Source organism: Elephas maximus, chromosome 16, assembly GCF_024166365.1.
Source record: "Elephas maximus indicus isolate mEleMax1 chromosome 16, mEleMax1 primary haplotype, whole genome shotgun sequence".
NCBI lineage: Eukaryota > Metazoa > Chordata > Mammalia > Proboscidea > Elephantidae > Elephas > Elephas maximus.
The window spans coordinates 51,423,777-51,440,000 of record NC_064834.1 but is presented as its reverse complement, the minus strand read 5'-3'; the positions used below and the strand labels follow the sequence as shown (position 1 = coordinate 51,440,000).

At 39.1% G+C, this 16,224-nt stretch overlaps 1 protein-coding gene across 1 annotated transcript in view; it reads right to left on the bottom strand.

The window, feature by feature from the left end:
- Window positions 1-9,332, bottom strand: part of ABCC2 (ATP binding cassette subfamily C member 2) — an 84,279-nt gene extending 74,947 nt beyond the window's left edge. Inside the window, exons 1-2 of the mRNA XM_049855093.1 lie at window positions 9,300-9,332; window positions 4,676-4,849 (exon numbers count right to left, since the gene is read on the bottom strand). Of these exons, the coding sequence (XP_049711050.1) occupies window positions 4,676-4,849; window positions 9,300-9,332 (207 nt within the window). The remainder of the gene's footprint in view (window positions 1-4,675; window positions 4,850-9,299) is intronic.
- Window positions 9,333-16,224: the final 6,892 nt, after the last annotated feature.

Genomic DNA, 16,224 nt, shown 5'->3' with positions numbered 1-16,224 from the left:
TTGATTCTCCCTTGAAGGAAACCTTTCTTTTCTCTCTGGCTGCTTTTAAAATTTTCTGTTTATCTTTGGTTTTGGCGAGTTTGATGATAATATGTCTTGGCGTTTTTCTTTTTGGATCAATCTTAAATGGGGTTCGATGAGCATCTTGGATAGATATCCTTTCGTCTTTCATGATGTCAGGGAAGTTTTGTGTCAGGAGTTCTTCAACTATTTTCTCTGTGTTTTCTGTCCTCCCTCCCTGTTCTGGGACTCAATCACACGCAAGTTATCCTTCTTGATAGAGTCCCACATGATTCTTAGGGTTTCTTCATTTTTTTTAATTCTTTTATCTGTTTTTTTTTTCAGCTATGTTGGTGTTAATTCCCTGGTCCTCCAGATTTCCCAGTCTGCATTCTAATTGCTCGAGTCTGCTCCTCTGACTTCCTATTGTGTTGTCTAATTCTGTAATTTTATTGTTAATCTTTAGGATTTCTACATGCTGTCTCTCTATGGATTCTTGCAACTTATTAATTTTTCCACTATGTTCTTGAATAATCTTTTTGAGTTCTTCAACAGTTTTATCAGTGTGTTCCTTGGCTTTTTCTGCAGTTTGCCTTATTTCATTTGTGATGTCTTGAAGTATTCTGTAAATTAGTTTTTTATATTCTGTATCTGATAATTCCAGGATTGTACCTTCATTTGGGAAAGATTTTGATTCTTTTGTTTGGGGGGTTGGAGAAGCTGTCATGGTCTGCTTCTTTAAGTTGTTTGATATGGATTGCTGTCTCCGAGCCATCACTGGGAAACTAGTTTTTCCAGAAAATCTGCTGCGTCCAGTCCAAATCCCAGCAGGACGGTTCCCTGGCTAGGACGCTGCTCTCCCCGCTCCAAGACCAGTCACTGCCTCCCGGGGACTTTTCCCACCGGCTGCGTCGCCACGCCGCCCGCGCGAACCGGCTGGAACCGGCTGGGCCCCCTCCGGGTGTTAGTTCAGGGGGGTGGAGCAGCTCTCTGGGCTTGTGCCGTACCTGACTGGTACGCTGGCTCCAGGCTCTGAAAACAATTGCTGCTTCCCCGTATTAGTTCGTTCTCCGTCTCTAAATCTGTGTTTGTTGTTCAGGGTTTGTAAATTGTTATGTATGTGATCGATTCACTTGTTTTTCCGTGTCTTTGCTGCAAGAGGGATCCGAGGTAGCGTCTGCCTAGTCCGCCATCTTGGCCCCGCCTCCTGTTTTTCTGTTTTCTATTTCATTTAGTTCAGCTCTAATTTTTATTATTTGTTTTCTTCTGGTGCCTGTGGGTTTCTTTTGTTGCTCTCTGTCTATTTGTTCAAGTTGTAGGGATAATTCTTTGATTTTGGCCCTTTCTTCTTTTTCATTTATTTATATAAATTGGCCTCTAATCTAAGCACTGCTTTTGCTGTGTCCCAAAGGTTCTGATACGAAGTGTTTTTATTCTTATTGGATTCTATGAATTTCTTTATTCCATCCTTAATGTCTTCTATAATCCAGTCTTTTTTGAGCAGGGTGTTGTTCAGTTCCCAAGTGTTTGATTTATTTTCCCTGCTTTTCCTGTTATTGATTTCCACTTTTATGGCCTTATGGTCAGAGAAGATGCTTTGTAATATTTCAGTGTTTTGGATTCTGCTAAGGCTTGCTTTACGACCTAATATGTGGTCTATTCTACAGAATGTTCCATGTGCACTAGAAAAGAAAGTATACTTGGTTGCTGTTGGGTGGAGTGTTCTGTATATGTCGACGAGGTCAAGTTGGTTGATTGTGGCATTTAGATGCTCCGTGTCTTTACTGAGCTTCTTTCTGGATGTCCTGTCCTTCACCAAAAGTGGTGTGTTGAAGTCGCCTACTATTATTGTGGAGCTGTCTATCTCACTTTTCAATGCTGATAGAGTTTGTTTTATATATCTTGCAGCCCTGTCATTGGGTGCATAATATTTAATATGGTTATATCTTCTTGGTGTATTGTCCCTTTCATCATTATATAGTGTCTTTCCTTATCCTTTCTGATGGATTTAACTTTAAAGTCTATTTTGTCAGAAATTAATATTTCCACTCCTGCTCTTTTTTGATTGTTGTTTGCTTGATATATTTTTCTCCATCCTTTGAGTTTTAGTTTTTTTGTGTCTCTAAGTCTAAGGTATGTCTCTTGTAGGCAGCATATAGACAGATCTTGTTTTTTTATCCATTCTGCCACTCTCTGTCTCTTTATTGGTGCATTTAGTCCATTTACATTCAGGGTAATTATGGGTAGGTATGACTTTAGTCTATCATTTTGATGTCTTTTTTTGTGTGTTGTTGACAGTTTCTTTTTCCCACTTGATTTTATGTGCTGAGTAGATTATCTTTATATATTGTCCTTTCTTCATATTTGTTGTTGTTGATTTTGTTTCTGCTGAGTCTCTATTTTTTTCTTGTATTTTATTTTGGTGAGTGGGATAGTTTGTCTCCTTTGTAGTTACCTTACTATTTACCCCTACGTTTCTAAATTTAAAGCTAACTTTTATTTCTTTGTATTGCCGTATCTTCCTCTCCATGTGGAAGGTGTATGATTACATTTCTTAGTCCCTCTTTATTATTTTAATGGTGTCTTCTTTTATACAATAACATCGCCGTTACCCTGTGCTGGGCCTTTTTTTTTTTTTTTTTTTAATCTTGCTTTGATTTTTTGGATTTCTCTGTCTGGGTTGACTTCTGGCTGCTCTGCCCAGTGTTCTAGTCTTGGGTTGATATCTGATATTATTGATTTTCTAACCAAAGAACTCCCTTTAGTATTTCTTGTAGTTTTAGTTTGGTTTTTACGAATTCCCTCAACTTGTGTTTATCTGGAAATGTCTTAATTTCACCTTCTTACTTAAGAGAGAGTTTTGATGGATATATGATTCTCGGCAGGGAATTTTTTTCCTTCAATTTTTTGAATATGTCATCCCATTGCCTTCTTGCCTGCATGGTTTCTGCCGAGTAGTCCGTGCTTATTCTTATTGGCTCTCCTTTGTAGGTGACTTTTCTTTTATCCCTCGTTGTTCTTATAATTGTGTCTTTATCTTTGGTTGTCTAGCAGATTTTTAATGCAACCTGTATTCCTGGGGTGCACTTAGCACCAACATTCACAAATACTCACCAAGTGTCTGATATGTGCCCAGGCCCTGTGCCGAGTACTCAGGTGAAAAATGCAGGGACAGTGACATTGCCCCTGGGCTTTCAGCCACTATTCTTTTCCTACCCAAACAAAAAACCTGTTGCTGTTGAGTTGATTCTGACTCCAAGCGACCCTGTAGGACAGAGTAGAACTGCCAGACAGAGTTTCCAAAAAGCACCTGGTGGATTTGAGCTGCTGACCTTTTGGTTAGCCGCAGTAGCACTTAACCACTACTCCGCCAGGGTTTTCATCCAGGGTCCAACAAAACCACCACAAGCTCCCACCTCAGAGTGTCCCTACAAGTCCCACCTCCTTCAGCTAAGTCCTTTCCTCTTTTAGGTTCCTGGTAACTTGGTCATCTGTATTTATTTTATTGTTCATAGAACACAGGAATCCCGTTTGCCTGTCTAAAACCTGCCTAAAGGTCAGGACAGGTTATAAAAAATCTAGTGGAAGGAAGCAGGCAGTGGACTTACGGGATGGCTTTACAACCTTGAGGGTCTTTTAATTTACATCATACCCCTCCCTGAGTTAATTAGTGCAGCTGACTGAGGGGCTTTTTCCCTCGTTTCTCCTGGGCACTCTGCTGCATCTCCTGTCCTTTCCAATCTTCTCGCTACTCAGGCACGCCACTGTGCACACTTACCCTTCCGCCCTCCACCATGAGTGATCTTCCGAGCTCACGAAAGACTTTGGGGAAAATGGAAACCGAGTCCGAGTTTTGGGAGATGAGTGATGGTTGGAATGCTGAATGGTTCAGAGGTCACAATAGTGCAGAGATCACATTATATGGTTCATTTTCACCTCACATCAATGCCAACTAAATTAGAGTCTCCTGATTTATTAGGACAGTGTAGGAGCAGGTAATTAAGTGTTCTCTTTTCAAATACTGAAACAAAACCAAAAAATCCATTGCCATCCAGTCAATTCTGACTCATAGCGACCCTGTCGGACAGAGTACAACTGCCCTGTAGGGTTTCCAAGAAGTAGCTGGTGGATTTGAACTGCTAACCTTTCGGTTAGTAGCCGGAGCTCTTAACCACTGCACCGCCAGGGCTCCTCATTGGTGTTTAGGGAGGACAATAACCATAAAATTTAAGATTCACTATTCTTATGCATCAGTCCCTGGAGAAGGACATCATGCTTGATAAAGTAGAGGGTGAGTGAAAAAGAGGAAGATCCTCAAAGAGATGGATTGACACAGTAGGTGTAAAAATGGGCTCAAGCATAATGATTGTGAGGATGGTGCAGGACCTGGCAGTGTTTTGTTCTGTTGTACACAGGGTTGCTACAAGTCGAAACCGACTTGATGGCACCTAACAACAACAACAACATTCTTATGCAAAAACAAAAGTTACTTTAAATAAGAAATATGGCAAGGGACCAATCAGAGCAGGTAGGGAGAGAGTCATCTAGAGCATTGCTGTACCTGAGACAGCGGCAACTGGGAAAGACGGTTAAAGACATAGAAGAGGGCACTTTAATGAAAATGTCTCTACTGTGCACCAAGAATGAGAGTTAGGAAATGGTGGGGCTATCATACCTGTTTAGCAAGGTAGAGTTTGGTTATAGAAGATTTGTTGGTCCTGGATTTATATACATGGAGAAGTTGCCACGGGGCCAGGACCCAAAGGAAGCCCAAGGAAATCCACACCAGAACAGTTTGTTCAAAGCAAAGTGGTAGGTCAGCTTCTGGGCTATCAAGGAACGAGGAATTCTGGAGGATCAAATATTAAGAAATATTGGATACATGCATTTTTTAAGACAGATGGCCATCCCCCAGCACAGTCCAACTGCTTCCAGACAATTTTAACTCAAATCCATATCTAGCTCTACCCTTTAACAGTATTAGCCTATTCACCCCGTTGTGACATTTAGTGACTTTTCTGGTCAACCCAGCCTCTAAAAAGCTATCTTCCTGTGATTCCAAGACTGGATTCTGAATTTTCTGCTGTTCTGAGTAAACTTCACCACTGCATTTGCCAAATTGTAGGGGGAAGATGGACCATTCCTCAGTTCAAAGGGGAGGATAGTTCTCTAGCACTGGTTGAACTCACTGGGCAGTGTTCAAACATGCAGGCTGTAGACAGGCTGAATGCTTGGCATACTATGACATTTAGTCTCCAAAATGCTGGGGAGGGTTATAAAGCAACTAGCGATGTCACTAGGGAGGTGTGGGGGGAGTGGGCTGTACTGCGTGACACTGCACTGGGTGACACCAAAATGACTGTCTATAAAATTTTTGTGCAGTGTTTCAGCAGAAATTTATTATTTTTAATAAAAATATCCCTGTAGTTAGCTATAACAACAAAAACATTTTTCATAAGCCCAGTTTACATGTATCAATATATCTACAATTAGGGTTGGATTACCCAAAAAGCAAGGTATGCAAGGGCCCAACTGTGCCTTTCCGCCAATCTGCAGTGCACAATTTCATCTGTTCCCCACCACAGCAAAGATGTGGTGAAACTCATGTGAAATTGCTCACCACAGATTAGCAAGTAAATACAATTAAGCCTGTGTATACCTTGCTTAATGCAAGCCAACGCGTACAGTGCTTACTGGTTAATTTGACTCTGCCTACGAGGCTAAAACTCTACGATAATTTACTTTTTGAACCTTCTAAAGCACTCTGATCAGAGCTGTCATTATTACTCAGTCAATTACAATGATGCTTCAAATTATGTGGTTTCATCTGCATACCTACAAGTACATACTGTTGTTTTCTTTGCTGCTGGTATTTTTACAGTCACTGACTTTGTCAAATTTTCTGGTGTTTTAGCTACAACATTGTGGTAATGAACGTGGAGGGTGTGATATCATGGGTTACCACACTGGGTGATGCCAATCCTAGTGACGCTACTGAGCTGAACCCCAAGGAGTCCTGGCCAGCGTGGGCACAGGACTGACAATGGTACTGCTGGACAAAAGACAGACTCCCAGCAAGTTTTGTACCACTCTTCTCATTCTGCAATAATTGGAAGCATCTTGAGGACTGGGGGTGGGGGACACCAGTTGTTATATCAGAGTCACGTAAGGGTAGATTTTTCTCTTCCTATAAATTTTTTTGAAGTGTTCTTTTTTTGTTTGTTTGTTTACCATTTTTATTGTGTTTTAAATGCAAGTTTACACAGCAAATTAGTTTCTCATTTAACAATTTTTATACAAATTGTTCCATGACATTGGTTACAATTTTCACAATGTGTCAACATTCTCATTATTTCATTTGTTTCCATTGATCTAGCTTCCCTGCCCCTCCTTGCCATCTCATCTTTGCTTTTAGGTAAATGTTGACCTTTGGTCTCATACAGTTAATTGCTTAATGGAGCACATTACCCACGGGTGATATTTGTTTTATAAGCCAATCTATTATTTGGCTAAAAAGTGACCTCTGGGACTGGCTTCAGCTCCAAGTTCAAAGGGTATCTTACTCAGGGCAATAGTCTTGGGGGTTCCTCTAGTCTCTACATGTCCAGTAAGTCTGGCCTTCTTTAGGAATTTGAATTTTGTTCTACCTTTTTCTCCCATTCTATCCAGGACCTTCTATTGTGTCCCTGGTCAGAACAGAAAGTAGTGGTAGCCAGGCATCATCTTAGTTCTTCTGGTCTCGGGCCAGAAGAGGCAGTGGTTCATATGGGCTATTAGTTCTGTGGACTAGTTTCTTCTTTGAGTCTTTGATTTCCTTCACTCTTTTTTGCTTCACATGAGTAGAGACCAACAGTTGTATCTTAGATGGCTGCTCGTAATCTTTTAAGAGCCCAGATGCTATTTACCAAACTAGGATATAGACCATTATCTTCATGAACTATGTTATGCCAGTCGATTGAGTTGTCCCAGGAGATTATGGTCCCAAGTCTTTTAACCCGGGAAACCAATCCCAAGAGGTTTTTGGAAATGTGTACAAAGTCTCTGTAACTGCCCCTTCTTGTAAATATTTTAAGTTGTTTTGTACAGCTGTTTGCACAGACTCTTTAAAGAAAAAGTTGAGGTGCCATGACCAAGATGTTCTGTCAGATAATTCCCAGAGAGATATCTCAATGATTAGGCCAGTTATGCCCTACCTTCCTATGGTAGCCAAGTCTTGCCTATCAGGCCTGGGGGCCCAGGTCCTTTCTAAGATGGGAAGTGCTGCGTAGGTGTTTTGTTATCTCATTCCTGCTCCTCTCAGAAAATAGAAATGACTTTGGGAAACTTTGTGAATCTCCTTTTCAATGCAGAAATTGTCTTAGTCTTCTAGGGAATCAAAAGAGACTCTTGGCAAATAAATTTCCAAATCTTTCACTGCTGCTAGTCTGAAACTCATGGAATCAGTCCTGACCTGCCTCAGCTGTGATTAACATTTCAAAGGTCCTCTACTTTCTGAATAACAACCACCACCACCAGGATAATAGCATCATTTATTGGGTACTTTCCCTGTGTTGCATTATTCTAAGCACCTTACATGTATTAACTCATTCACTCCTCACTACAACCCAAAGAGGTAGATATTGTCATTATCCTCATTTTACAGATGAGGAAATTGAGGCATAGAGCAGTTAAATATTCTCATTAAAGGCACACAGCTATAATTATCTTTTTTTTTCTAAAATGTTACAGACTATAATAATAACATTTCTTGGGGATTGTGTAAGGGCTTTACATTACTAAATCCTCACAATAATCCCCTAACACATTCTCTGAAAGACTCCATGCTCCTACCGTGGTTCAGGCACATAGATAAACTCAGAGAGCATAAACATGTTAAACGTATAGTAAGAGACTACTACCTTGCCCACAAAAGTGCCTAAGTTAAAAAATATCTTCCAGCAAAAAAAAAAAAAAGACCATAAATTAATTCATCGTGACATTAATCAGAGCCTTTCCAAAGTCTGTCTAGTTAGAGAGCCCACATCCTGAAGATCAAGACCCACATTAGGTAGGTTTATACAGAGAAGAGGACGGTGAGCTGGTAGGCAAGCCTGTCTCTAATGTCTTATTGCCGTGTTCCTCCCACAGCAGCTAATCAAAGCTTTTCCATTTTTCTTAAATCTCCCTCTCTTCCACCACCTAGCTGGGCATCCAAGAGGAAATCTATTTTACTGAGAAATTATGGCCATTTACTGAGTTCTTTTATCTATTTGCCTCTCAGCCTCAATGTTATCTCTACACCAGTGGTTTTTTTGCATCAGTGTCCCCTGGAGGGCTTGTTAAACCACAGGTTGATGAGCCCACTTCCAGTATTCTGACTGAGTAGATCTTGGGTGGTACCTGAGAATTTGCATTTGTAAGGAGTTCCCAGGCGATGCTGATGCTTGCAGTCCAAGTACTACACAAAGCACTGCTGTACAATGCTTATTTTCTTTAAGCTATTTTAACAACTGATTCAGAAAAGTGGAAAAAAAAATTTTTTTTTTTTTTTTTTTCTGATGCTAGGAGTTTGTAGACCACACTTTGGAAAACACTTTCTAAGAAGGTCATTACTTTCTCTAAATCACTAAATTCTCATTCTCTGTTCCACTTAACATTTTGGTATGGTTCATTGCTCTTTCTGTCTTGAGATTCTCTGCTTTCTATGACTCCATGAGGTTACACTATTCTGATTCACCTTTTAAATACCTGACTTTTCCTTCAGTGGTGTCTCTTCCTTTTCTCTTCTGAAAACCATATTACCCAATTCTAATGGTTCAAAAATTATCTCAGTGCTCATGATGCCCAAATTTGCATCCTTGGCCTCAATTTCTAGTCTATATTGTTAACCTGCCAGCTAGATAATTCCTCTAGAACATACTATTTCCATTTCAACATTATCATATCTCAACGGGTCTTGGTCACGGACCTTCTTCTCTTTCTCCTGCCCACAAAAAACAAAACAATCCCCCCTCCTAACATTGATGATCTTGGAAGTCTTTTTCTTATTTCTTTTTGAAGAAGGCAATTTTGCAGCTAGCTAGTCCTAGAAAAGAATCTGGGATAAAATAAATATTTGTTAGAGAATGAACATATTACTTCTCCCAAATAGTATATCCTTGGAAATACTATGACTTATTCTTCCTTTCTAAAAAAGCCTGAGCATTACCCCAACCACACATCTAACTTCTCTGGTTCTTGTTGGTGGCCGCTCTAGGCTAATCTATGACTTGTTCTGAGTCTGAGGAAAGTCCATAGTGAGAATACATGTAATTTCTTACCCAAAAAGTAGAGTTGCAGAACTCTTCCAGCATGATTCCTGGATCAATTCTGGAATGAAGGCTCTTCAATTTCTGTGTTGTTTCTTGTATACTCTTTTCCTCAGACAAGGTACGATGTGAGTAGCAATGTGTTATCTCTCGTTCAGATACTCTGATGTTACAACTAAAGGCAGGTCTCCCGACCTTTTGCCCCAACAATTTAATCTTTAACTGTTAACCTTGCTGCCCCATACATGTTTACATTATGCCAGTGGATAGACATGTGACTGAGGAGCCCCAGAGACAGGTAGATTAACCAGTTTCCAGAACAAACCACTGAAAGATGACATGGTTGATAAATCAGGAATGGAGGAGCCTTTCATTCTCCTGAGGACTAATGAGGCTCACATTCCTCAAAGTGCTATTTCACTTCTGTACTTCTGTTTTAAGGTCTTAGAGTTTATAGAAACGTGAATAGCCCACTCCTCTGGATTTTAAATTAAGAACATAGAACTTAAAACATGATTCAAAATAGTATAGACTTTGAAAAAGTTTACAAAATAGCATAACCAGTGTAGCTCATAAATATAACTCATATATAATTTAGGCAATAAAATGTTAAACTTGGCTACCTCTAGAAGGTAAGATTATGGGTAATTTTTATTTTTTCTTGTCTGTATTTTTTTTTTCCATAATTGTCAGGTATTATTTGTACAATGATATTTTTTTTAAGTAATGTTTTATTGTATTTTTGGTGAAGGCTTACAAAGCAGTTTAGGTTCCCATTCAACAATTTCTACACAAGTTGTTCAGTGACATTGGTTACATTCTTCACTAGGCATGAACATTCTCATTATTTCTGGTCTGGTTGGTCTGTCTCCATTAGTCTAACTTCCCTGCCCCCTTATATTCTCATCTTTGTTTTAAAGTAATTATTGCTCCTTTGGTCTCATATAGATGTTTAAAAATTTTTTTTTTTTATATTCCTTTTTTTTTCATTGTACTTTAGGTTAAGGTTTACAGAACAAACTAGTTTCTCATTAAAAAGTTGGTACACATATTGTTTTATGACATTGGTTAACAGCTCCATGACATGTCAACACTCTCTTCTCGACTTTGGGTTCCCTATTATCAGCTTTCCTGTCCCCTCCTGCCTTCTAGTCCTTTCCCCTGGGCTTGCCCCTGGTCTGTTTAATCTTGTTTAGTTTTATGGGCCTGTCTAATCTTTGGATGAAGAGTGAATCTCAGGAAAGACTTCATTATTGAGCTAAAAGGGTGTCCGGGGGCCATACTCTCAGGGTTTCTCCAGTCTCTGTCAGGTCAGTAAGTCTGGTCTTTTTTTGTAAGTTAGAATTTTTCTCCAGCTCTGTCTGAGACCCTCTATTGTGATCCCTGTCAGAGCAGTCAGCGGTGGTAGTCACGCACCATCTAGTTGTACTGGACTCAGTATGGTGGAGGCCATGGTAGATGTGGTCCATTAGTAATCTGGGCTAATCTTTCCCTTGTATCTTTAGTTTTCTTCATTCTTCCCTACTCCCGAAGGTGTGAGACCAGTGGAGTATCCTTGATAGCCGCTCACAGGCCTTTAAGACCCCAGACACTACTCACCAAAGTGGAATTCAGGACATTTTCTTTATAAACTATGTTATGCCAGTTGAGCTAGATGTCCCCCAAGACCATGGTCCCCACAGCCCTCAGTCCAGCAATTCGGTCCCTCAGGGAGTTTCGATGTGTCTATGGAGCTTCCGTGACCTTGCCTTGTACAAGTTGTGCTGGCTTCCCCAGTATTGTGTACTGTCTTACCCTTCACCAAAGTTAGCACTTATCTATTGTCTATTCAGTGTTTTTCCATCTCCACCCCTCCCCTCCCTCATAACCATCTAAGATTGTTTCTTTTTGTGTGTAAACATTTTCAAGAATTTTTATAGTAGTGGTCTCATACAATATTTGTCCTTTTGCAACTATTTTCACTCAGTATAATGCCCTCTATTGGCACCATGTAGTTCTCCTGGTTTCAGGGTAGAGGAGGCCGTGGTTCGTGTAGATTATTTGTCCTGTAGACTAGTATCTTCTTTGAGTCTTTAGTTTCCTTCTTTCTCTTTTGCTTTGGACAAGACCAATAGTTGTATCTTAGATGGCTTCTCACAAGCTTTTAAAACCCTAGGCACTGCTCCCCAAACTAGAATGTAGAACCTAACTTTTTAAATTATATTATGCCAATTGACTGAGATATCTCATGAGACTGTGGTCCTAATGTTCAAACCCAGAAATCCAATTCTGCAAGGAGTTTGGTTATATCTAAGAAGTATCCATAACTGTGCCCCCTATGTTTTTTATTGTCTACATGAATATATGAGCATTTAGTAAACGAAACAGAGTAGATGCGGGATTTTTATGCTGGGTTGAAGTCCTGTATGAGTTGAAGAAAGCAAGAGCCAGTGAAAGTCAGATTATCACTGTTAATGGATGCCCATATAAACTCATGGGCTAGTAGTGTGGCTTGGAGAAACTCAGGTTATACCGGGAAGAAGGAATCAGAGGTTCAGTATTTTCCTTCTCTGCTTCAATCAGAGGACAAATTTTGTAAGACTTACAGGCATTCTAAAAGAATACTAAGTGAGCCCTGAGTTTGGGATCTGGAATACCAAAACACAAGACCATGGCAACAAGTATGAGGACAATCATAAACTAAATGTTGTTTTATGGCCATTATCCCAGATCAATATCCAAATGATCATACTGTGTCAAAAAAAGAATGAAACCCTCATAATCTAATCCACTTTTTTTAGGAGTTAATTTGACCAAGATAGGGAAATAAGAAATTCTGATGAGGGAAATAAATGGTATAATCCTGGCCTACCTCAAGTGGTGATGCTAATGATATTGTCAAACATCGGGCAGTCTATCATGCATGCTTCACAGCCACACCCCCAGGACTTTTCAGAAAATTCATAAATATCTGAGAATATTTTCCTTGATGATCCAGCCAGCCTTCTCAAGATTAGACAGTCAAGACTGGCCTCTAGCTAGTCAGCTTCATCAAGAAAAACTCTCACCCTTCCCAAACAGTCTAAGTGTTTTCCTCCCTTCCCTTTTCTTTTACAAATTGTTTTTGCCCTTGTTTGTTGACAACACTGTAATAATTAACCCCCTCATATATGAAGGAACTTGCACGCAGATGTCTGAGTTGTTCTTTGACAATGACTTTAGGCCTCTAACACTCTAAAAAGCAAATAGAGAAGAATCTATTGACTGGGTTTGTTTGACAAGCAGTTGTAAGAACAAACTGGCTATGTCTGTAAAAAGTTTGTAGGTACTGAAGAGAGGACCTGCTGAGTGGCATGTCGTGAATGGGATCATTATCTAAAAATAAAATGTAACCACCAGTGTAGAAGTGGTTGAACTGGTGTATGTTTTGCTGTGTATATTCTGAACAACAGCAACAACAAAAATGTAACCACCACCACCACCACCAGCACAGTGTCTACTGCAAATAAGAGAAAAAGAAGTGGGTGATAGAGATTATAATCATTTTTAAAAACCAGCAGGATTTGTACTTTTTGTGCTTAAAACATTCTTAGTAGCCAAAGAAAAAAAAAGAGGGAAGAACATCTAAATATTCACCAAAATAAGTTGCTTAAATAAATTATGGAACATGTACTGACATTGAATATATGTATATGATACATTATTGAATGAAAAAAGCAAGTTGCAGAAGAGAATGTATGACTCAATTTTGATAAAAAATATCTTTACATGTATATATCCAAACACTATAAATGTCTGTCGACTCGAATTAACTGTTTAGAGTGGCTATTCTTGGGATGTGGGAGAGGAGAGCTTTCAGAGAGTTTCACATTTTACATTATACATTGAAAAGGAAGGAATATCAGAGACGTTTCTGAACCCAAAACAGGTCATAAAAGAACTTACAGAAGTGACTGCAGAAATGGCTCTGTAATCTTTTTGTATCACCAAGAACAAGTATCAAAAGACTGAATGGGACAAATGCCAAGGGAAGGGATAAGAAAAAAAAAAAAATTTTTTTTCTTAAAATAGATAATAAATAAAGTCTGACATTAATCATTGGAAAGATCTAGAAAGGTTTGTTAAGTAAATAACTCTTTTTGGATTTTGGAAAAGAAGATGATCACTAGGAACCAGAATGAGTACTTTAAGAACAAACTATAGAACATAATTTAATTTCCTTTTTTGATGAAATTATTAAATTGGCAGGAGGTATAGTATACCCTAGGAAAACTTGGTGGCACAGTGGTTAAGAGCTAGGGCTGCTAACCAAAGGGTCTGCAGTTCAAATCCACCAGGCGCTCCTTGGAAACTGTATGGGGCAGTTCTACTCTGTCCTATAGGGTCGCTATGAGTCGGAATTGACTCGACAGCACTGGGTTTGTTTTTTGTTTATAGCATATCCTGAGCTCAGCGAAACATCTGACAAGATATACCAGGATTTCTATGTACATAATACCAAGAAATCTGGACTGGAGGGTAGCATATTTACATCGACCTCTGGCTGGATCAACAGCTACATACTCAAAGAGCTTAAAAGAATGATGTAACCTGGAAGGAAGTCTCTACTGACATTCCAAGAGGCTCTGCAGTGGCCCCATCACCTTCACCATCTTTATCAATGATTTATTGGTTTTCAGAAAACTCATATTTATTGGATATCTATAATATGTCAGAGTCCCTGGGTGCATACAGTAACACTCTTGGCTGCTAACCGAAGGGCCTGGCAATCTACTTTCTGAAAAACCTAAAGTCGTCTTAAAACCAAACAATAGTTTAACTAGTAAAAAATGTCTGCCTTGAGCATTGTGCTCTTTTAAGAACTATCTATATGGGATCAAAGTGACAACAGCAACTTGAAAAAATAGACAGGCACTTTATAGGGCAGTAAGTTTCTATTAATGGAGGGAGGAACAACTCAGAAACAGAGGGTGAGAATGGGTCGCACAGCTAGAAGCATGTAATCAGTGTCACTAAATTGTACATGTAGAAACAGTTGATTCGGTGTATGTTTTGCTGTGTGTATTCTCAACAACAAAAAGAAGATAAAATAAAATAAAGAAAAGAAGAAGTAAGCCCTACGGAACCTAATTCTACTCTGACGCATATGGGGTCACCAGGAGTTGGGCTTTATTCCATGGCTTTTTTTTTTTTTTTTTAAATTATATGGTAAGCTCACATAGGTTCTTAAATAATTAAAAAAAAAAAAAAAACTATCTTAAGCACTTTAAAATTTTTGTCCCATTTAATTCTCTCAACAACCCTACAAATTGGGTACTTTTATTTCAGTTTTACCAATTGGGAAACTGAGGTTCAGAAAGGTTAATCAAACTTTCATATATCACACAACTTACAAAGAATAATGCTCCATATCTGTATGGCAGAAATACCAGCAGATGTTGTCCCACCCTTTTGTAAGGAAGGGGATGTTGGAAAAAGGGTATCTCCTCTGGGGAGAAAAAAAAAAGGATGGACTAAAAGACCGCTAAGATTTTGTGATTTAATATATACAAAATTTACACAAAAGACAAAAATGGCCTGATGATTCCCTTTACCTAAGGGTTCACCATAAGATTTCATTAAATCACAAGCTGTTCTAATGCTCCTGAAGATGTGGCCTCAATACATAATCAAATACATACGATTTTTCGGGAATGCTCCTGTTTTGTCAGGTGAGGCATTCTGTGAATTCCCCCTTTTAAGTCTTGGAGGAAGTAGGGCCAGAATGCTTCTTAGAAGCGAGGATGGTGAGACTTCATCTGACTTACTTTGGACATGCTATCAGGAGGGACCAGTCCCTGGAGAAGGACATCGTGCGTGGTAAAGTAGAGGGTCAGCAAAAAAGAGGAAGGCCCTCAACAAGATGGATTGACAGAGTGGCTGCAACAATGGACTCAAACATAGCAAGGATTGTGAGGATGGCGCAGGACTGAGCAAAGTTTTCGTTCTGTTGTACATAGGGTCGCTATGAGTCTGAACCAACTTGACGGCACCTAACAACTATGACAACTATGAAAGACTGCAAAATGCAAACAAGTCAGGCCACCTGGATTCTGGCCTTAGCTCTGCTGTCTTCGTCTCCTCTTATGTAAGATGGTTTCTCCAAAATCTTCCCTTCATGGTCTCTGAGAATCTGTTCTTACTGGCTCAATGTGTAGGTGCTATAAACAATTGATTATATAGAGATAATTCAGTAGAAGGTAATGCTTAGTGCAAATGACTCAGAAAAATAATATGTGCTGTGTCATTTCCACTTAGTAAGCAGACGTTGATTAATAAGTGGCTGCACTTAAGGTGAAAAGCCTATGAAAGTTCAATGTTCAAGATAACTAAAGAGTTGTATCCTTTAGGTTAATAATTAGAAGTAGAATTAACGAAGGTTTTCTTTCTTGTGCAACATTTTAAAACAGATATCCAGATTTAAGTGGTAATACCAGAAAATGTTTTCCCCTTCATATTGTTAATTGGGCCTAGTAATTCACGTTACTAAAGAAAACATTAAAAACCATATATATGAAATAATAAAATAATCCCCAAATTCCTCCACCAAAGATATTCTGAACATTTTTTTACTTTAAAAATTAAAAAAAAAAAAAAAAATCTTTTCAGAATATCCAGCATCCAAAAAGGATGTACAGATAAATTAATACTAATTTTTCATATTTTCTTTTACTGTAAACCTAACCAAAAACCAAACCCATGGCCACCAAGTCAATTCAGACTCATATAGCGACCCTATAGGACAGACAGAACTGCCCCATATGGTTTCCAAGGCTGTCATCTTTACAGAAGCAGACTGCTACATCTTTCTCCGGAGGAGTGGCTGTGGAATAACCCACCTTTCGGTTAGCAACTGAGTGCTTAACCGCTGTACCACCAAGGCTCCTTATTGTAAACTTCCTCTCCCTTTAATTATTAA